The sequence below is a fragment of the Callithrix jacchus genome, chromosome 3 (assembly GCF_049354715.1).
Source record: "Callithrix jacchus isolate 240 chromosome 3, calJac240_pri, whole genome shotgun sequence".
Taxonomy (NCBI): domain Eukaryota; kingdom Metazoa; phylum Chordata; class Mammalia; order Primates; family Cebidae; genus Callithrix; species Callithrix jacchus.
The window spans coordinates 89,746,639-89,762,230 of NC_133504.1; the positions used below are offsets into that span (position 1 = coordinate 89,746,639).

The following is a 15,592-nucleotide window of genomic DNA, read 5'->3' on the forward strand; positions in this document are numbered from 1 at the left end:
CTCCAAGAGGACCACAAGATGTCAGAAACAGGTGGTTAGACCAGAATGGCCAAGTGGAATACAAATGTCATGTGTTTGATAATAGCTGTGCAAAAATGCAACAAAGAGAAAAACTTGACAGGGAGGGCAGTGCCTGTCCTTGCTGTTGTCAGAGTGTGTCTTTATTCACCAGTGTGTAGATTGTGGTCTGTCAGATGAGCCTTCTTCAGATGTCCCCATTATTCATTGAGCACTTCCTTTTTTAATGGTACAAAAACGTGTTCCAGCTCATGTTGTACTTTCCTTGCCCCAGCTGTAAAAGCTGCCATTCGCCAAGGAGCTCCAGTTGATATAAGTGGGGAATGGTATTTAGAAATGAAAATTTGGGCTTTTGTTTTGCTCCTTGCCACTGGGTAGTCATTGTTTATAGGACCAAACAATGGTCCTACAAAAAGAAAGTGGACAAAACTAAGAGATGTGCACATATATATACACATACACATACATATATACACACATGTGTATGTATACACTTAAATTTGTATGTATTCTTGTATCTGTTCATATAGCTTAAAATCATGGCATCACACTCGTATTTTCATCCAATACCTTGTAGTCTATTCTAGCCATTCTCCTTTCTGTATGTATGCTTGTCTTCTTCTATAGTGAGAACCCTGGCTCTCGTTATTCTCAATATTGACTTACTGGCTCTACCTTCCTGTATGTAAACAGTCTCCCAGTCCAACAGGCTGTCTTCTGGGCTTTGGCCCTCCTGGCTTCAATCTCCAGTTATTCTCCTTGGCCCTGGTGCTGCAGACTTGTGCTGGGCCAGACCCTCGCACCTCCTCCCAGTGCAGTGATTCACTTCAGCCCAGGTGTAGGATTCATTAGTGCTTAGCAAGTGTTATGTTGTGGTTTAAGCTATTTATGAAGAATGGGCAGTGTAAAGTGAGAGGATGAGAGGTGAGAGAACTGAGTGATGAGATTTAGGCCAGAATCAGAGTGGGCCGATTAACATCAGGCAGTAATCCTCTGAATTAAAGAATACTGATACTCCTATGAAGGAATATTATTACCTCTGTGTTCAGGCGATATTCTTCATCTGTCTTTTTAACTATAGTATAATCTAGTCAGGAAGTAAAATTGGTTCTTGATCTTGTGGGAGGGGAATTCTGTAGTACTAGTTGTCAAAAGGGATAGATATATTGGGATCTTTTATGTCCATATGTAAAATGAAATTTGAAGTACATTCAGAAGGATAGAAAAATGTTAGGTCTGTTTCTCTCCTTCCATCCCAAAGCAAAATAATTTTAAGTGCTTATATATTAAGACTTTTCTGTTCTTTGTACCAATGTCATATCAGCTATTTACTTTGTGAAAATGAGCCCTGTTCTGTTCATGTATAAAAGTAACTTGAGGACTTCCAAGAATAATGATCATGCTATAAATCTTGGATTTTACAGGATGTGGCAAAACAGAAAAAATCTCAGTAGGATGCCACAGTGTGATACCTTTTGTTATGATGATAGAAGAGGGTCAGAATTGAAAATAGATTAAGATGTACTGTTTGGCTTACAGATTGTTTAGAGAGGCTGTTTCTCTGTCTGAGTCAATCTTGGATCAGCATGGCATCATGCTTTGTCAGGTATTGTGAGGGAAGCAAAATACAGAGCTCCTTTAACTGGATTAGAGAGGTCTCCTAGCAAGCACCGCGTAGGAATGAAGCCAGGGTTGTAAGCAGGAGATAGGGAGTTAACCAGTTTCATCTGTCTAGTAATTTTCATTGTTTTAAGGGATATTGTTGTTGCTAAATTATAATCCAAAATTCTGACCTTGGATCATTAAACAAAATATGGTTCTAATCAAACAAAGTAATCGTTGTAATTGAGCACATTTGGACAGTAAGTCAATTTTTCAAACTACAAATATCTGTCTCTACCTTTCTGTTTCCCTTAATAAAGCATTATCTTAGATCCTTTGGAGGGACTGATTTGATGGGTAACTGAGGCAGAGACCCAAAATGTGTATCTATGGTAAGCAGATGATCCCAGATGTTAGGACCAGAAAGTCTGATGATTGCTCTGATTTCCCATGAATGCACGAAAGTAATTCTTATAAATCCATGACTGTAATATTGCATATCCTCAGATAAGTATGATTTACTTAATATTGTACAGTAGAAGTATAGGTGATATTATCCTAGAGTAAATGGTCATAGCAGTACATGCTTTTTCTTTTTCTTTTTTTTTTAAACCAGTTTTCTGATTTCTGAGTAGGCATATGTTTGCTTAATCCTAACTATCAAGTTTTGAGAAAAATTGCTTATCCTTTGGAAGGTAATCTGTTAGAAACATGCTGTTCCTGACTCTGGAAATTCTCTTTTCAGATGCTGTATTTGCATTTCAGTTACGCAACCCAGTGCACAATGGACATGCCCTGTTAATGCAGGATACCCATAAGCAACTTCTAGAGAGGGGCTACCGGCGCCCCGTCCTCCTCCTCCACCCTCTGGGTGGCTGGACAAAGGATGATGATGTTCCTTTGATGTGGCGTATGAAGCAGCATGCTGCAGTTTTGGAGGAAGGAGTCCTGAATCCTGAGACGACTGTGGTGGCCATCTTCCCATCTCCCATGATGTATGCTGGACCAACTGAGGTAAACAACTTGTAAGATTTTCACTGCGGCAGTGTTAAAGCCCCTCTTACTAACACAGCTAGTGTCACCATCCCATTGCTTTTTCTCTGCTGTGTAGACTTTTCCAAACATTTAGCATACACAACATCCTCTCCTGCTTGTTAGGGATGTTCCCTGGATGTTAGGGGCAGCTTTGAGAAAGGAAAGGTGGGGAGAGGTTTCACTTGCTGTTGTGGGTCTTGGCCTCAGTTTGAAGGAGGGGTTGTTCTCTGCGGACAGGGCTGGGTGTGGTTGGAAGGTATGCCACAAGCTCCTCTTGTAACTGCTAGCCACATTGCAGACACAACTCCAACATCATTGATCTTGTCCCAGTTCCAGAGTTCTCGGTCCTTGTTAAAGAGGGGAGCTGGGCAAAGCCTATTTGTTTCTATTCTTCTCTGTGTCCTTGTGTTTTCAGAGATAGGCACATTCCTTTCCTGTAGGTATAGGGTAGGCACCTCTGGAATAAGGGTCTTATGACCTACTTCAGGGGAAGATCCACTACGTTTTATGTCTGCTTCAGGGGAAGGTGAGAATGGCTTGCTTTCTTCTGTTGTTTTCTCAAATGCCAAGGTGCCATATTCTGGGGGAGTGCGTCCTGAACCCTATCAGTCTGCACGTTGCAGCAAGTCCTTCCCTGGCCTCAGATTCAACTTTGCTCACCACCCATAAGAGCCTGGTCTTGTGGAAATAATACAAGACTGTTGTCGAGTAGTTCAGATACAGTTCTGGGCCTGGATTGCCACCAGCTAGTTTGTAATCTCAGGTTAGACTTCTGGAGACTTCTCTGGACTGTGTTTAAGTGCACAGTAAGTGGTTATAAGGATTAATCCTTACAATACTAAGAGGGTAGGTACTATTGTTATTCACAATTCACAGATGAGGAGCTTGAAGTAGGGCGGTTAAACTGTTCAGGACCACATAGTAGTAGTACATGGTAGATATAAAATTTCAACCTGGCTGGGCGTGGTGGCTCACGCCTGTAATCCCAGCACTTTGGGAGGCCGAGGCGGGTGGATCACGAGGTCACGAGATCGAGACCATCCTGGTCAACATGGTGAAACCCCGTCTCTACTAAAAATACAAAAAAAAAATTAGCTGGGCACGGTGGCGCGTGCCTGTAATCCCAGCTACTCCGGAGGCTGAGGCAGGAGAATTGCGTGAACGCAGGAGGCGAAGGTTGCGGTGAGCTGAGATCGCGCCATTGCACTCCAGCCTGGGTAACAAGAGCTAAACTCCGTCTCAAAAAAAGAAAAAAAAAATTTCAACCTAAGTAATCTGGCTCCAGAGCTTTGTATTATAATTTTGCATAATTTTTAATATTATATAACATTAAAATATTTTTAAAAATATGTAGCCACATCTTTTTTGAGAAGACTAGAAATAAATTCTTATAATATCCTATAAGAGTTCCAAAGCAGTGAGTTAGGATGGCTCTGGCAACATTCATTACAGGGGGAATCTCCAAATAAATGGACTTATTTTTTTTTAATCAGAGCCTAGAGTTGTGGATTGTGATATTCTTCATATAATACATATTCTTAATCTTTGTATTATTACATTACCTGACTCCTGGTATTGGTAATATCTGCCCATGTTTCTGTTGTTCAGAGGAGCAAATCGGATCAATGTAAATCATTTAACACATTGCCTGGCTCATGACAATATGTGGTAATTAATATAATTGGCTGTCTTTAAAAAACTACTTTGCTGCAAATTCTCAGCATTTCTAGGATTCTGGCCCCACATCAAAGGAACTATCAATATTTCAAGGATGCTTCTTAAGTCTATGAAGTCTTAGAGTTTTGATGATGGCAGGGAACCTGGGATGACCTATCACCCAATAGGCTTCATGTCAGAGCATGTGTCCTAGGCTTAATTTGGGATATCCTTTGGTGTTTAATAATATGTAAAGCTAATAATATAAAGAAATGTAAAATACCTATTTTATGAGTGGCTGTGCATGTGTCACTCACTAAATAGCTGCTTTGCATGCATTATGTTACTCCACAGCTTGGTGAGGAAGGTTTTATTCTTGTTTTACCAGTGAGGTTACTGAAGCTCAGAGAGGCTAAGTGACTTAACTGTAGTCTGTCAAAGAAGACCAGAGCTGTACAGTGGTTAAAGTAATAAAAACAGAATTTTATTCAGGGAATACTGCAACAGGAGAATAAAGACTTCAGTATAGAATTAGGCTCAACTCTGAATACAGCATGGACAGGTGGGGATTCATAGCCAAGGACAGGGTGGAGGTAAGTGGATGGAAAATTACTGAGAGGAAACATTGGAAGTAGGGGATTCTGGCATAAATGGGATTCTTGCTGAAGGCAGGCCAGGATGATCAGATACCTGGGAGGTGGGTGGAAGATAAGGAATTTGATCAGATAATGAAAGTGAACAGATGCTGAAAATAGAGGATTCTCAGTAAACAAACTTAGCAAGATTTTTGCTACAGTTGGGCAATGCAGGCCTGATAACGATGGACACTGAAGGTCAAGACTTAGAGTACTCAGAGGAGCCTGACTAATGTTAGGTCAAGGAGAGACACAGAAGTGGGTCTGAAACTTGGGCCTGTCTGTTGTTTTTCCTTCTAGGGCTCCTTGCTGCCAAGAAGCCTCAAAGTCGCTTTGTGCTTTGGCATTTGGAGGGAAGGCTAAGAAGTTAGTTGTTCTGGGTGCCTGCAGAGCTCCCGGGTTTTCTAGGGAGACTAAGAGGCATATTAAAGCTGTGTCTGCCTCTACATCTCTGTCTGGAGTGTGAATTGTGAGCTTAAGAGATGTGGTTCTTTTCAGGAAGGCCCAGCTCTGATGCCTGAGCAAAAGGCAGTTTTTAACTTCTGAACTTGAGAAGAATAAGCTTTAGAAATTCTAGTAAACATCTTAATATTTCAGACCATGAAGTGTTTTAATGTTTTTGGCCTGGCAGTATTTAGGCTGTTGGATTGAGCTGTTTAGGAAAAGTATCTCTTTTTCTCGAGGGCCTAACTTGTGTGTTTGACTTATTTGGCTTATTTGCAGCCATAAGTGAAGAATTTTTTTGTAATAAAAAAACACCCTCATTTTTGTAGCATTTCCAGTGACATCAGGAAAAAGTCTGTCAGTAATGCTTATTTTCCAACTAATAATAATAAAATGAAAACAATGACTCTTCCTTTAATAGTTTTCTGTAGGTCATTTAGAAGGTATTGGTACCAGATTTGTTTCCTTAGCACAAGTGCTTTTCAGAACCATGAGCAGCTGTTAAGCCTATTTGGTTATCAACAGGATGTTCCTGATTTTCTAGTCTGTAAAGATTTTATGGCTTGCATCCTAAATTCCATTTCAGGAATGGAGGAAGCGAGAATGTGGAGGGAGTGTTAACTTTCTAATGCTAAAATGGTGTTATACATACACACTTTGTCTTTGTGAGGTATTAACTGACTGTGTAGGAAATTCTATTTGTCTCATCTCACTGCATACTAAGTCCATTTTTGCAAAGGATAGATAATGCTTTCTAAGACCTGTGACATGAAAGTGTCAAAGGTAAGATGTATTTGAGAATGTGGATATATGCTACTAACAGCTATATGCTGGGTTTATGAAGTTTTAATAAGGATTAAAACTTCATAAACAGTTGAATTTAGGGGAAAATGCAGTTGGAGGTAGAGATTATCCTTTGCTGTGAAAGTTACTCATGCATTGTTAAATGACTCTATAAAAGAAACTGATTATGTGTAAGCAAGTGGATGCCCTTTACCAGGGGCAGAACACACTCTGACATGGATGCCAGTGTGCTTGTTTAAGTAGGCCATGCTTTACACCAGTATCTGCAGCAGGGAGTAGGGTGTCTGTTAGGATATAAACTTGTTCTTCCCTCTGCACACGTCCAATAGCTCTAGCAACTGATGTTACTTCTTGAGTTTAATTATACAAGCTGTAGACACCTAAGTTTTATTTGTACCTTTGACTATCTTTGGGAGTCTTTGACAATTTTGTCTTCTCATTTATTTTGTTCCAAAGTTTCTTGAGTAGTATGACATAGTCACAATCTCTTATCAAAATTTTTAGGATTATGTATTAACTCTCTTGATGGACCTGGGATGGTATCCCCATGTTAAAGCACATTAATATTCCTGTAGCAAAGTGAGTGATTTTTCTCACAAATACGATTAGCAAAAAGACCAATTGAAACTTCCTTGGTTTTGATCAGGTTTTTCTACCAAGTGAGTTACAAAACTGGGTTTTTAGATTTCAAAATTTTGAATAAGCAGTTGTGGGCCTGTGTCACAAATAGATGTAGAGTGTATTGATTTGCTTTGAAAGTAACTTTGGGGATCCCTGTAGTCTATTTTATACTTTTATCTTATATTTGTCTTGAGAACTGAACTTTTTTCATTAGGAAACACCAGATTTTGCAGGTGATAGATTGCTTTTCACAGGGAAAAAGATGTCATTTTTTTCTCTTGCTCTGTTCAGAATTCGTTCTTGCTTGTTTCTTACTAAAGCTGCATCAAACTCAGATATTGTCTGTTAGTCTGATTTTTCAAGTTTTTTGATTTCCCAGCTAGATAATCTATACAGTGTCTTCCCTAACCATCCTTGATACAGTGTGAGTAGCTTAGGATGAATAGGAATGTGTGGGTTTTGGGGTCGCACAGATCCAGGTCCAAAGACTTGGTCCTTCACCAGTTCATTTTGCAGCTAGGATATGTTATTTGAATTCTCCAAGTCCCTGTATTCTTATTTGTAAAACAGGAATAATAACTATCTTATTGATTTGCTATAAACATTAAATATTTATAAAACATTTTGTACAGTGACTGGCATATTGGGAAGAGCTTGTTACTTGTTACCTATTTTAATTTCTTCATCTCACCCTAGTGAATGACCTCATGAAATAGTTTCCAGTACCTTATCATCATGGTTGCTTTCCTCTGTTTTCTTAAAATAACAATCAGTGGGAGGGCAGAGAGCCTTTTGAGGGCCCCAAGGTTTGGGAGGCAAGAAGGGAAGGTGGATGCTGAGCCTTGCCAGGCTTGCTGTCTTCACTCTGAGGCCCCACTCTGGGAGGGCTGATACTGTTCTCACCTGACTGGGGGGTCTGAGCTCAGCCAGGGCAAGGTCACTTCCAAGCATAAAATTAGTTTGGTTGCTGATTGTTCTTAAAAAATACAGCTCTTACATTTGAGGTATATTTTTTTGGAGATTGAAACATTATCCTTAAAGGTAAAGGAAATTTTGGGGAAATTCTCTGTCTTGTATTGGGCCTCATATATGAAATGAAGAATTCAGATTCCATCATCTAGACTCCCTTTCAGCTCTTAAAATTGTAAGAGTTTTTGTAAAGTATATTTAATTCTCTCCTACAAAGTGAAGTATGAAACGTCCAAGTAAATTTCATAATTTTTGTATTGCAAACCAGAAATGTGACTCTCGTGAGACCAGTGTTCAGTACCAGTACATAGTGATAGAACGTAACAGAAGCACTTAGAATATCAGTTGTATTAGTACAAAGAAGAGCAAAAGCCACAGTATCAGGAAGCTATATGATGGGAGGGTGAACCTTGTCTTTCACTTGCCTGTCTCGATTCTCCCAGTCAGCTTGAAGAGTTTAAAATAATTCCTATCTCTGGAAAGTCAAGAGGCAGATCACTATAGTTTAGGAATTTCAAGAAAGTGTGTTAATACTAGATAAGGTACAACCAAGATAAAGAATATTTTAATATGGAATTCTTAAGATTAAGGTGTAGATTTTTTTACACAGCAAAATTAGGTAATGCATTTGACTTTCTAAAGAATTTTATTTATTTATTTTTTTATTTACTCTTAAAAAAGAATTTTTTTTTTAATTTACACTGAGGCCCTGGGTAATTCCTAAAGAATTTTTATAGCATTAAAACAGATACATTTTTGACAGTCTAGAAAATAAAATTCAAACATTTGCTAAAAAAAATAGTTTCTATGTTCTTTTATAAACCTTTTGAGTATGTAAAGTTGGCCTTACAGAATGTTGACTTTAATAAAATTTATTACACTTAAATAAATGCAGATTTTCATGTGAAGCTATAAAGACATAAGCCACTTAAAGTGGGACTCAAATGTTCAGTTTATTCTTCTCAGTATTTTAAATTCATAAAAATTGAAAATATCATATATCTAATCTTCCAGACTTCTGGAACGTTGAAATTTCTCAACGGTTGGGTGTGGGGAGAGAATGGTTTAATGGGAGTGGTATTAAATGTAAGCAGTATAATAGTCTATTTTATAATTTTATAATGTAACTTCAGATTTGAAAAGTAGGTTTTTAATTTGTTTTTGTTTTAGTAACTACTGAAAATAAAATTTACCAAAGTCTTTGCCAGGTGTGGAAGTGAGAGATAAGTGATAGATACTGTTTTCAAATGTATTTGGAAGAAATGAAACTTTTAGGTTTATAAAAAGGGGCATGAATTAAAAGAGGTTAAGAAACTTCTAGAAAACATGCCATATTGGGATGAATCTAGAACAATTCTAACTCTGAAGAATTTTATATTACAAATGTGTGTAGAGATATGGAACTGAGGTTCTTACCCATCAGCGATCATTGACCTATTAGTCATGTGATATCTTAATTAACCTATGATGGATAGCAAGGAGAAGCCACTATAGAATTAAAATTTTCATAGATACATTTTTTTAAAGTGTTGACTTTAATTTGGACCAGGAGCTACTCTTCTATTCTCACTATTGGGTGGTAAAACATCACTAACTCTTACCTGTATGACTCACAGGAAATTAAGTAAAAATTCGAATAAACCTTAGCTCCATGAATGTCCTTGTGAAGGAAATTCTGAAACAAATATCTATTTATTTCAAGTATAATTACTTATTTTTAGTAGCCCGTATTCTGCCTTCCATTTTGATAAGACAATTCTTAAACTTTATCTAAAGGTAAAAAGGCACCTCAGTATTATTTAAATTTGATCCTCCTATCTTCCCCTGCTTTTTCATTTTCTTGAACAAGGCAGTATGGAAATTTTGTACCACATAGTGAATCAGATCCACACTGATGATTTCATTATTCTGTTTCGGGAGTGTAAGACCTGTCTTATCACTCTTGTTCCTCCTCTTCCTTGAGTTGCATGTCTGCCATCATTTCACTAGTAAGCGAATTCAGCAAGTGATTTTCCGAAATCATATTCTCTAGGGCTTGATGGTTGTGATAGAGATCAAAGCCTAGAACGTTTGTTTCATTTCTCCCCAACATTTCTATATGTATTTTGTATTGTTAAACCGCTTCTTAAACTTCCTGTGTTACAAATACCTTTTTATGTTAATTTAAATATTGATCTTTGATTTTAATGATGGTACAGTTAGTTCCCTGCTGTTTAGGAATTTAATTAAATAACAACCCCAGTTGAAGGATCTTTGGGTTAGTTTCTGTTTTTTGACAACCCTGTAATAAATCCTGAAATGAACCTTTTTGCATATTTACTTCACAATATTTCTGGAATTGAAATTGCTTGAATTTTTTGACATGTTATCAAAATCTTGCCTTTTGGATATCTTATACCCAGTTTTCTTTCACATACGCAGAGCAAAGTAGTATAATACTGTCTAAAAAGGTAATCACTGTACACTCACATGCCTGCTTTGTCACTGATTTTTAAGTGCTGGAAGGTTGAAAGTTTGTGACTGACAAGATAAACAGAGAAGCACACTTCCTAAGCCAGGGAGGGTCTCTGTGTACCTGTCAGTAAGTCCAGGAAACACCACAGCTTCCAGAAAATGCAACAGTTGTGCTATTTTGGGTAATAAGAATATTTTAAAGTCTTATAAAGTAATGTTTATTATGTAACTTTTTAGTGTCATGGTTCCAGCATGTAGATTATTCTTTCTATAGAGTTATTACCAGCATATAAATTTATGTTCGTGGTGTTATTTTTAAAATGTTAATTCACTGTTTACTTCCTATTGTTTCTCCTTTTTGTTTCCTTTAATTGCCTCACTTTATCAAAAAAACAGTTTTTAGGAGATTGGAAGTTTATAGAGGAAAACAGTCCTTATTTGCTCCACCTATTTCTTTTAATTTTTGGTCTGCTTTTAAATGCAACTTTTATGTGGTCATTGAATTGACATGTTGGATGAGCATCTTCTTGGCTTTATTGATGACAAAAAGAATCATATTGCTGGAGATATTTTTCCCTTTAATTCTTTTAGTTTATTTTAAGCTGTAGCCTAGTGAAAAAAGATAAGTGTATACCATATTAATGCTTGGGAATAAAATACACTGTAATAGTTTGGATTTTTTTCCCTTGAGTTTTTTCTCTTACTTTTTGTTTTTAGCAGTCGTCTTTAGGGAACATGCGTTTTTCAGCCAGTAGGTTTCTTTGGTTAAGGAACTGGAAATTGAAGTCTGTCTGTCTAAAGAAGTGTATTTATGTTGAGTAAAGGCCAGTATAGAATATAAAAAAGAAGTAAAAATAAAACATTATAGAAAAACTTTAAAAGTATGTTTAGAATATTGTGGAAATTTTAGATCTTGTGAATATTTTACAAAATTTAGCCATCTTTTAATTTTCTTTCCAACTTGTATAATGTATACAAAATCTTGTGGTTCATGTACTTTGAAATACATTTAAGCAGTGTGAATTAGGAACCCTATGAACAAAATTAGGTAAAATATGAGCTACGTTGTAGGAAATGCATTTCTTTGTTTGGGTTTATTTTAAATGATGTGTTGATAACATATCTTGTTAATTTTGTCAGTGAATTTGAACCTTAATAAAATGTTCCACCATTTACTTCGATAAAGTTAAAACATGGTGGGAATGTAAATTAATATTATTTCCTAAAAGTATCTTGCATGGACCTCAGACACACAGAATTGGATTAATCATAATCTGTGGTACGTGATGCCCTGTCATTAGCTCATGAATTAATTGTCCTTTTTCATTTTGATTATGTATTTCTTATTTTTAAAAACTAATGGCCAGACACCTGTAATCCTAGTACTTTGGGAGGCTAATGTGGGAGGGCCATTCCAGCACAGGAGTTTGAGACTAACCTGGGCAACATGGCAAGACCCTGTCTCTACAAAAAATAAAAAATAGCCTGGCATGGTGGCGCATCCCTGTGGTCCCAGCTACTTGAGAGGCTGAGACAGGAGGATTGTCTGAGCCCAGGAGGCTGAACCTGGAATAAGCCATTTTTGCACCAGTGCACTCCAACCTGGGTGACAGAGTGAGACTCTGTCTCAGAAACAATAAACTATTTAATGAACAACATAGAACTGCTCCTAAGCCGATAAGTGTGACTTCTACCTAGCAAGTACTTCTAATCCCATTCTTATGCTGCCATTCCCATCACCCACCTCCACCCCAGGTAATCTCTGTCCTGAATTTTGTATTTTTTCCTGTATCTTTACTCGTATACACAGCATACAATAACAAATTACTGGAAGCATACAGTATATACTGGAAGAAATAGGAAAATGTGATTTATAATCTAGAATAAAAACTGTAAAAACATATCTTGAGATGATGCTGATTTTGGAATAAGAGCATTAATGTCTTCAAAAAAATTCATAGTCCTATGGATGGGGAATCTCAGAAGAATGAACATTTTTTTTTTAAAGAGGAAATTCAAGGACTAAAAGAACATAGTATCTGAAATGAAAAAATTTACTTGGATGACTGACTTAAAAGCAGACTACAGTTGGCTTATTCACCTAGAAGACAGATCAGTAAAAGTAATTTGAAAAAAGGGGAAATTTATTATAGGATGCCTTTAAATAATGAACAATAGTTAAAGGCTTAAAATATAGTAATTTTGTAAAAGAAAAGATGAGAAAATAAGCAGAACCTCAGTGACTTGGGGACAGTATCAAGTTGTTTAGTATATATATAATTGGAGTTCTGAGAGAAGTGGGGAAGGAGAGGAATGTGACATACAAAGTTATGAAAAAGTAATGGTTGAAATTGGTGAATAATATCAACCTACAAATTTAAGAAGTCAAGTGAATCTTAGATAAATCTGAAGAAAACACACCTAAGCACACAGTCAATTTGCTGAAAGTTAACAATAAATAGAAAAGGAGGTGGGCAGGGGAGAGAAGAGGGAATATTTCATACCCAGAAATAGTAGGAATGGTGACTGACTTCTCTGAAGCAATGGAATAACATCTTTAAGAGAAAAAATAAAAATGAAAGAAAATTAAAATTAATGTAATAATAAGCATCTTAATCTAGAATTCTATGCGCAAGCAAAAATATCTCTAAACAGTAGAAGTGAAGTAAAGACATTTTCAGAACAAAAAAAGTTGAGAATGTTATTACGGAGGGAAAGTGTTTCAGAAACCTTCCAGCAGACTTCCCCAGAGGTTCCATTATTTTCTTGGATGCCCAGGCTGCAGCAAGGAAGGCTGGGAAAGCAAACTGTTCACATTCTCATCCTTCTGAGAGTGAGATTGCTATTATCAAGGAACAGAGAGATTAGGACAAAGAGAAATCACTTGCATTGGAAACTGACAGTGTTTACTACATATGATTTAAGTTACTTTTCTAATCAGAAAATAACGTTGTTATTTGGTTGATAGATACAAGTAAAGCTGAAAATGAGTCGTTTGCTGTGAGGTTGGCCATTTACCTATTTTTTTTTTCTCCTTTTTTATTATGAGATGGGTCTTCTTCTGTTACCTAGGCTAGAATGCAGTGGTGCGATCTCCACTCACTGCAGGATCAGTCTCCCAGAGGCTCAAGTAATCCTCGCACCTCAACCTCCTGAGTAGCTGGGACAGGTACTACAGGCAAGTGCCACCATGCCTGGCTTTTTTTTCTTTTTTTTTTTTTGTAGAGATGAAGTATCCCTATGTTGCCCAGGCTGATCTTAAACTCCTGGGCTCAGACAGCCCTCCTGCTTCAGTCTTGCAAAGTGCTGGGATTACATGCATGAGCCACCATGCACAACTTACATTTTCTTAGAGGGCTTTATAGAAAACCTTTGGAAATCATCCCTGTGTTCCTTCAAAAGTATGCGTGAAATATCCCAGATATCATGCTACTACTGGGCATATAAAGATAAATAATACATCTTGACATAAATCTGTTGGGGAGATGAGCAGGCAGCTGTCACTGGTTTTCAGCACCCATCTTATAGTCAGCATGTCATCTTTTTCAGAGAGTGAATGGGTTTTCTTTAGAAACTCTGGTTAGGAAGCAATTAATTCAGCTGAGTTTCACAGGAAATGTTTCACAGAATAATAGTAACAGCATCGATGTGTGTGGCTGTTACTTACTGAGGGCCAGGTGCTATCTTGAGTGCTTTCAAATCTTCTGTCAACCTTTGGTGTTACGCATTATCATTCTGATTTTTATAAATTAGATGACTATATTTATGTAAGGAACTTACTTAAGGACACTCAGTCAGTAAGGGACAAAGCTAGGACTCAAATCTAGGGCAGCCTGACTCTAAGGTCTGTTCTTAACCAGATACACCATTGATGAAGGCTGACTTACATTGTCTTGATTATAAAGCCTATTAACTTTTCAATAAGTTCTAAGTTGTCTCACAAACAGGTGTTCTTGGAAGAGTTTCATGTGTTCTGTTTATTCATGTCTGTTCAAATTTAAAAGTATTCTCACTGGAGAACCATTTGGTAGAATGTAAATGAAAATTATTCAAGTCACCTGCAAGAGAATGTTGACTCATGTTTGTTAATTTACTCATATAACCTCTAGAAGAAGTCAAGCAATTACATTTTCTAATAATTGTGCAAGACTAGAAATTAGAACTGGCCACTGCCACCAATATGTTCTACCCCCTGGTAAGGTGCTTAATTTTTCTGAGCTCCAGTTTCCTCTCTGGTTTTAAAAAGACAAACGGAATTGGGTTAAATTATCTGAGCTTCCTTACATATTAAAATTAAGTAAAACATTTCCAGATTATCAACTTTTGGGTACTTGAATGATAGGCATAAATGTTTAATGAGCAAATTAGTTTCACTGAAGTTCAGAGAACTTAGACTGCTCTTTTAATGTAACTCCATGTAAGCAGCTTCTAATTTGCATGAGACAGAAAAGATTTTCCGTTTAAGTAGAATTGCAGAGTGATTAATTGAAGATATCATTCTGACTGATCCTTTGATAACAGGAGTCTGAACTAGGAGGTCTTGTGTCTTTCTTCTGTATAAACAGAGGGGAATGACCAAAATTTTTGTGAAGAGCTGAATCTGAGGGTTGGTGGAAGAAGTAGTAGCTTATATGGGGAACAGACATCTGATGGCATCATACTTTGCCATCTTATTCATTCAGAACTATGATAGTTCCTTCCGAGTTCTAGGAACTAGAAAAGTGCCAGGGGGCGTTTTAATGGGCCACAATTAAAAGAGCTGCATACAACTTTGGCAGTCATTCATTTGGTCAGTACTCAGTCATATGGCCACACTGCAAGGAACATGGGAATTATGTTAAACTGTGTGCTCACGAAGAAGATTAGAGCAAGGTACATAGAAACCTGGGAAAACTAAGCAAGTGGAAAAAATCAAGGCAGTCATTAAATCTGGGAAAAATAAACAGCTGTACAAAAAAGGGATTAAAATACACATCATAATGGCTAAATTTATTGTCTACTTACTGTGTACCAGGTATTATTCTAAGTCCTCACATGTTTCATTTATTAATTTTCTTAAACTTCTATGAGATAAATACTATTATAATCCTCACTTCACAGATGAATATTGATTTCACCAAAAATGCTGGTATCACTGTACCTATTAGGGAATAAAAACCTCATTAAATATTCTAATATGGCATCAAATCTAAGTGATGTAGAAATAATATCTATGTTATAAACTGTGTAAAATTAAACAGTTAAAGCAGCATAAGCATACTGTTTGAAAACATGAAGGGGAACATTAGTAGAAACAATTTAAAAAGTTGGAACCCCTCAGGATGAACAGTTCAAGTGTGAGGTATGGAATTGCT

At 36.9% G+C, this 15,592-nt stretch overlaps 1 protein-coding gene across 2 annotated transcripts in view; it reads left to right on the forward strand.

Moving 5' to 3' along the window:
* Positions 1–15,592, forward strand: part of PAPSS1 (3'-phosphoadenosine 5'-phosphosulfate synthase 1) — a 105,429-nt gene that overhangs the window by 70,776 nt on the left and 19,061 nt on the right. For both annotated transcript variants that reach the window (XM_035293174.3, XM_035293175.3), the window contains exon 10: positions 2,366–2,634. In XM_035293174.3, the coding sequence (XP_035149065.1) occupies positions 2,366–2,634 (269 nt within the window). The remainder of the gene's footprint in view (positions 1–2,365; positions 2,635–15,592) is intronic.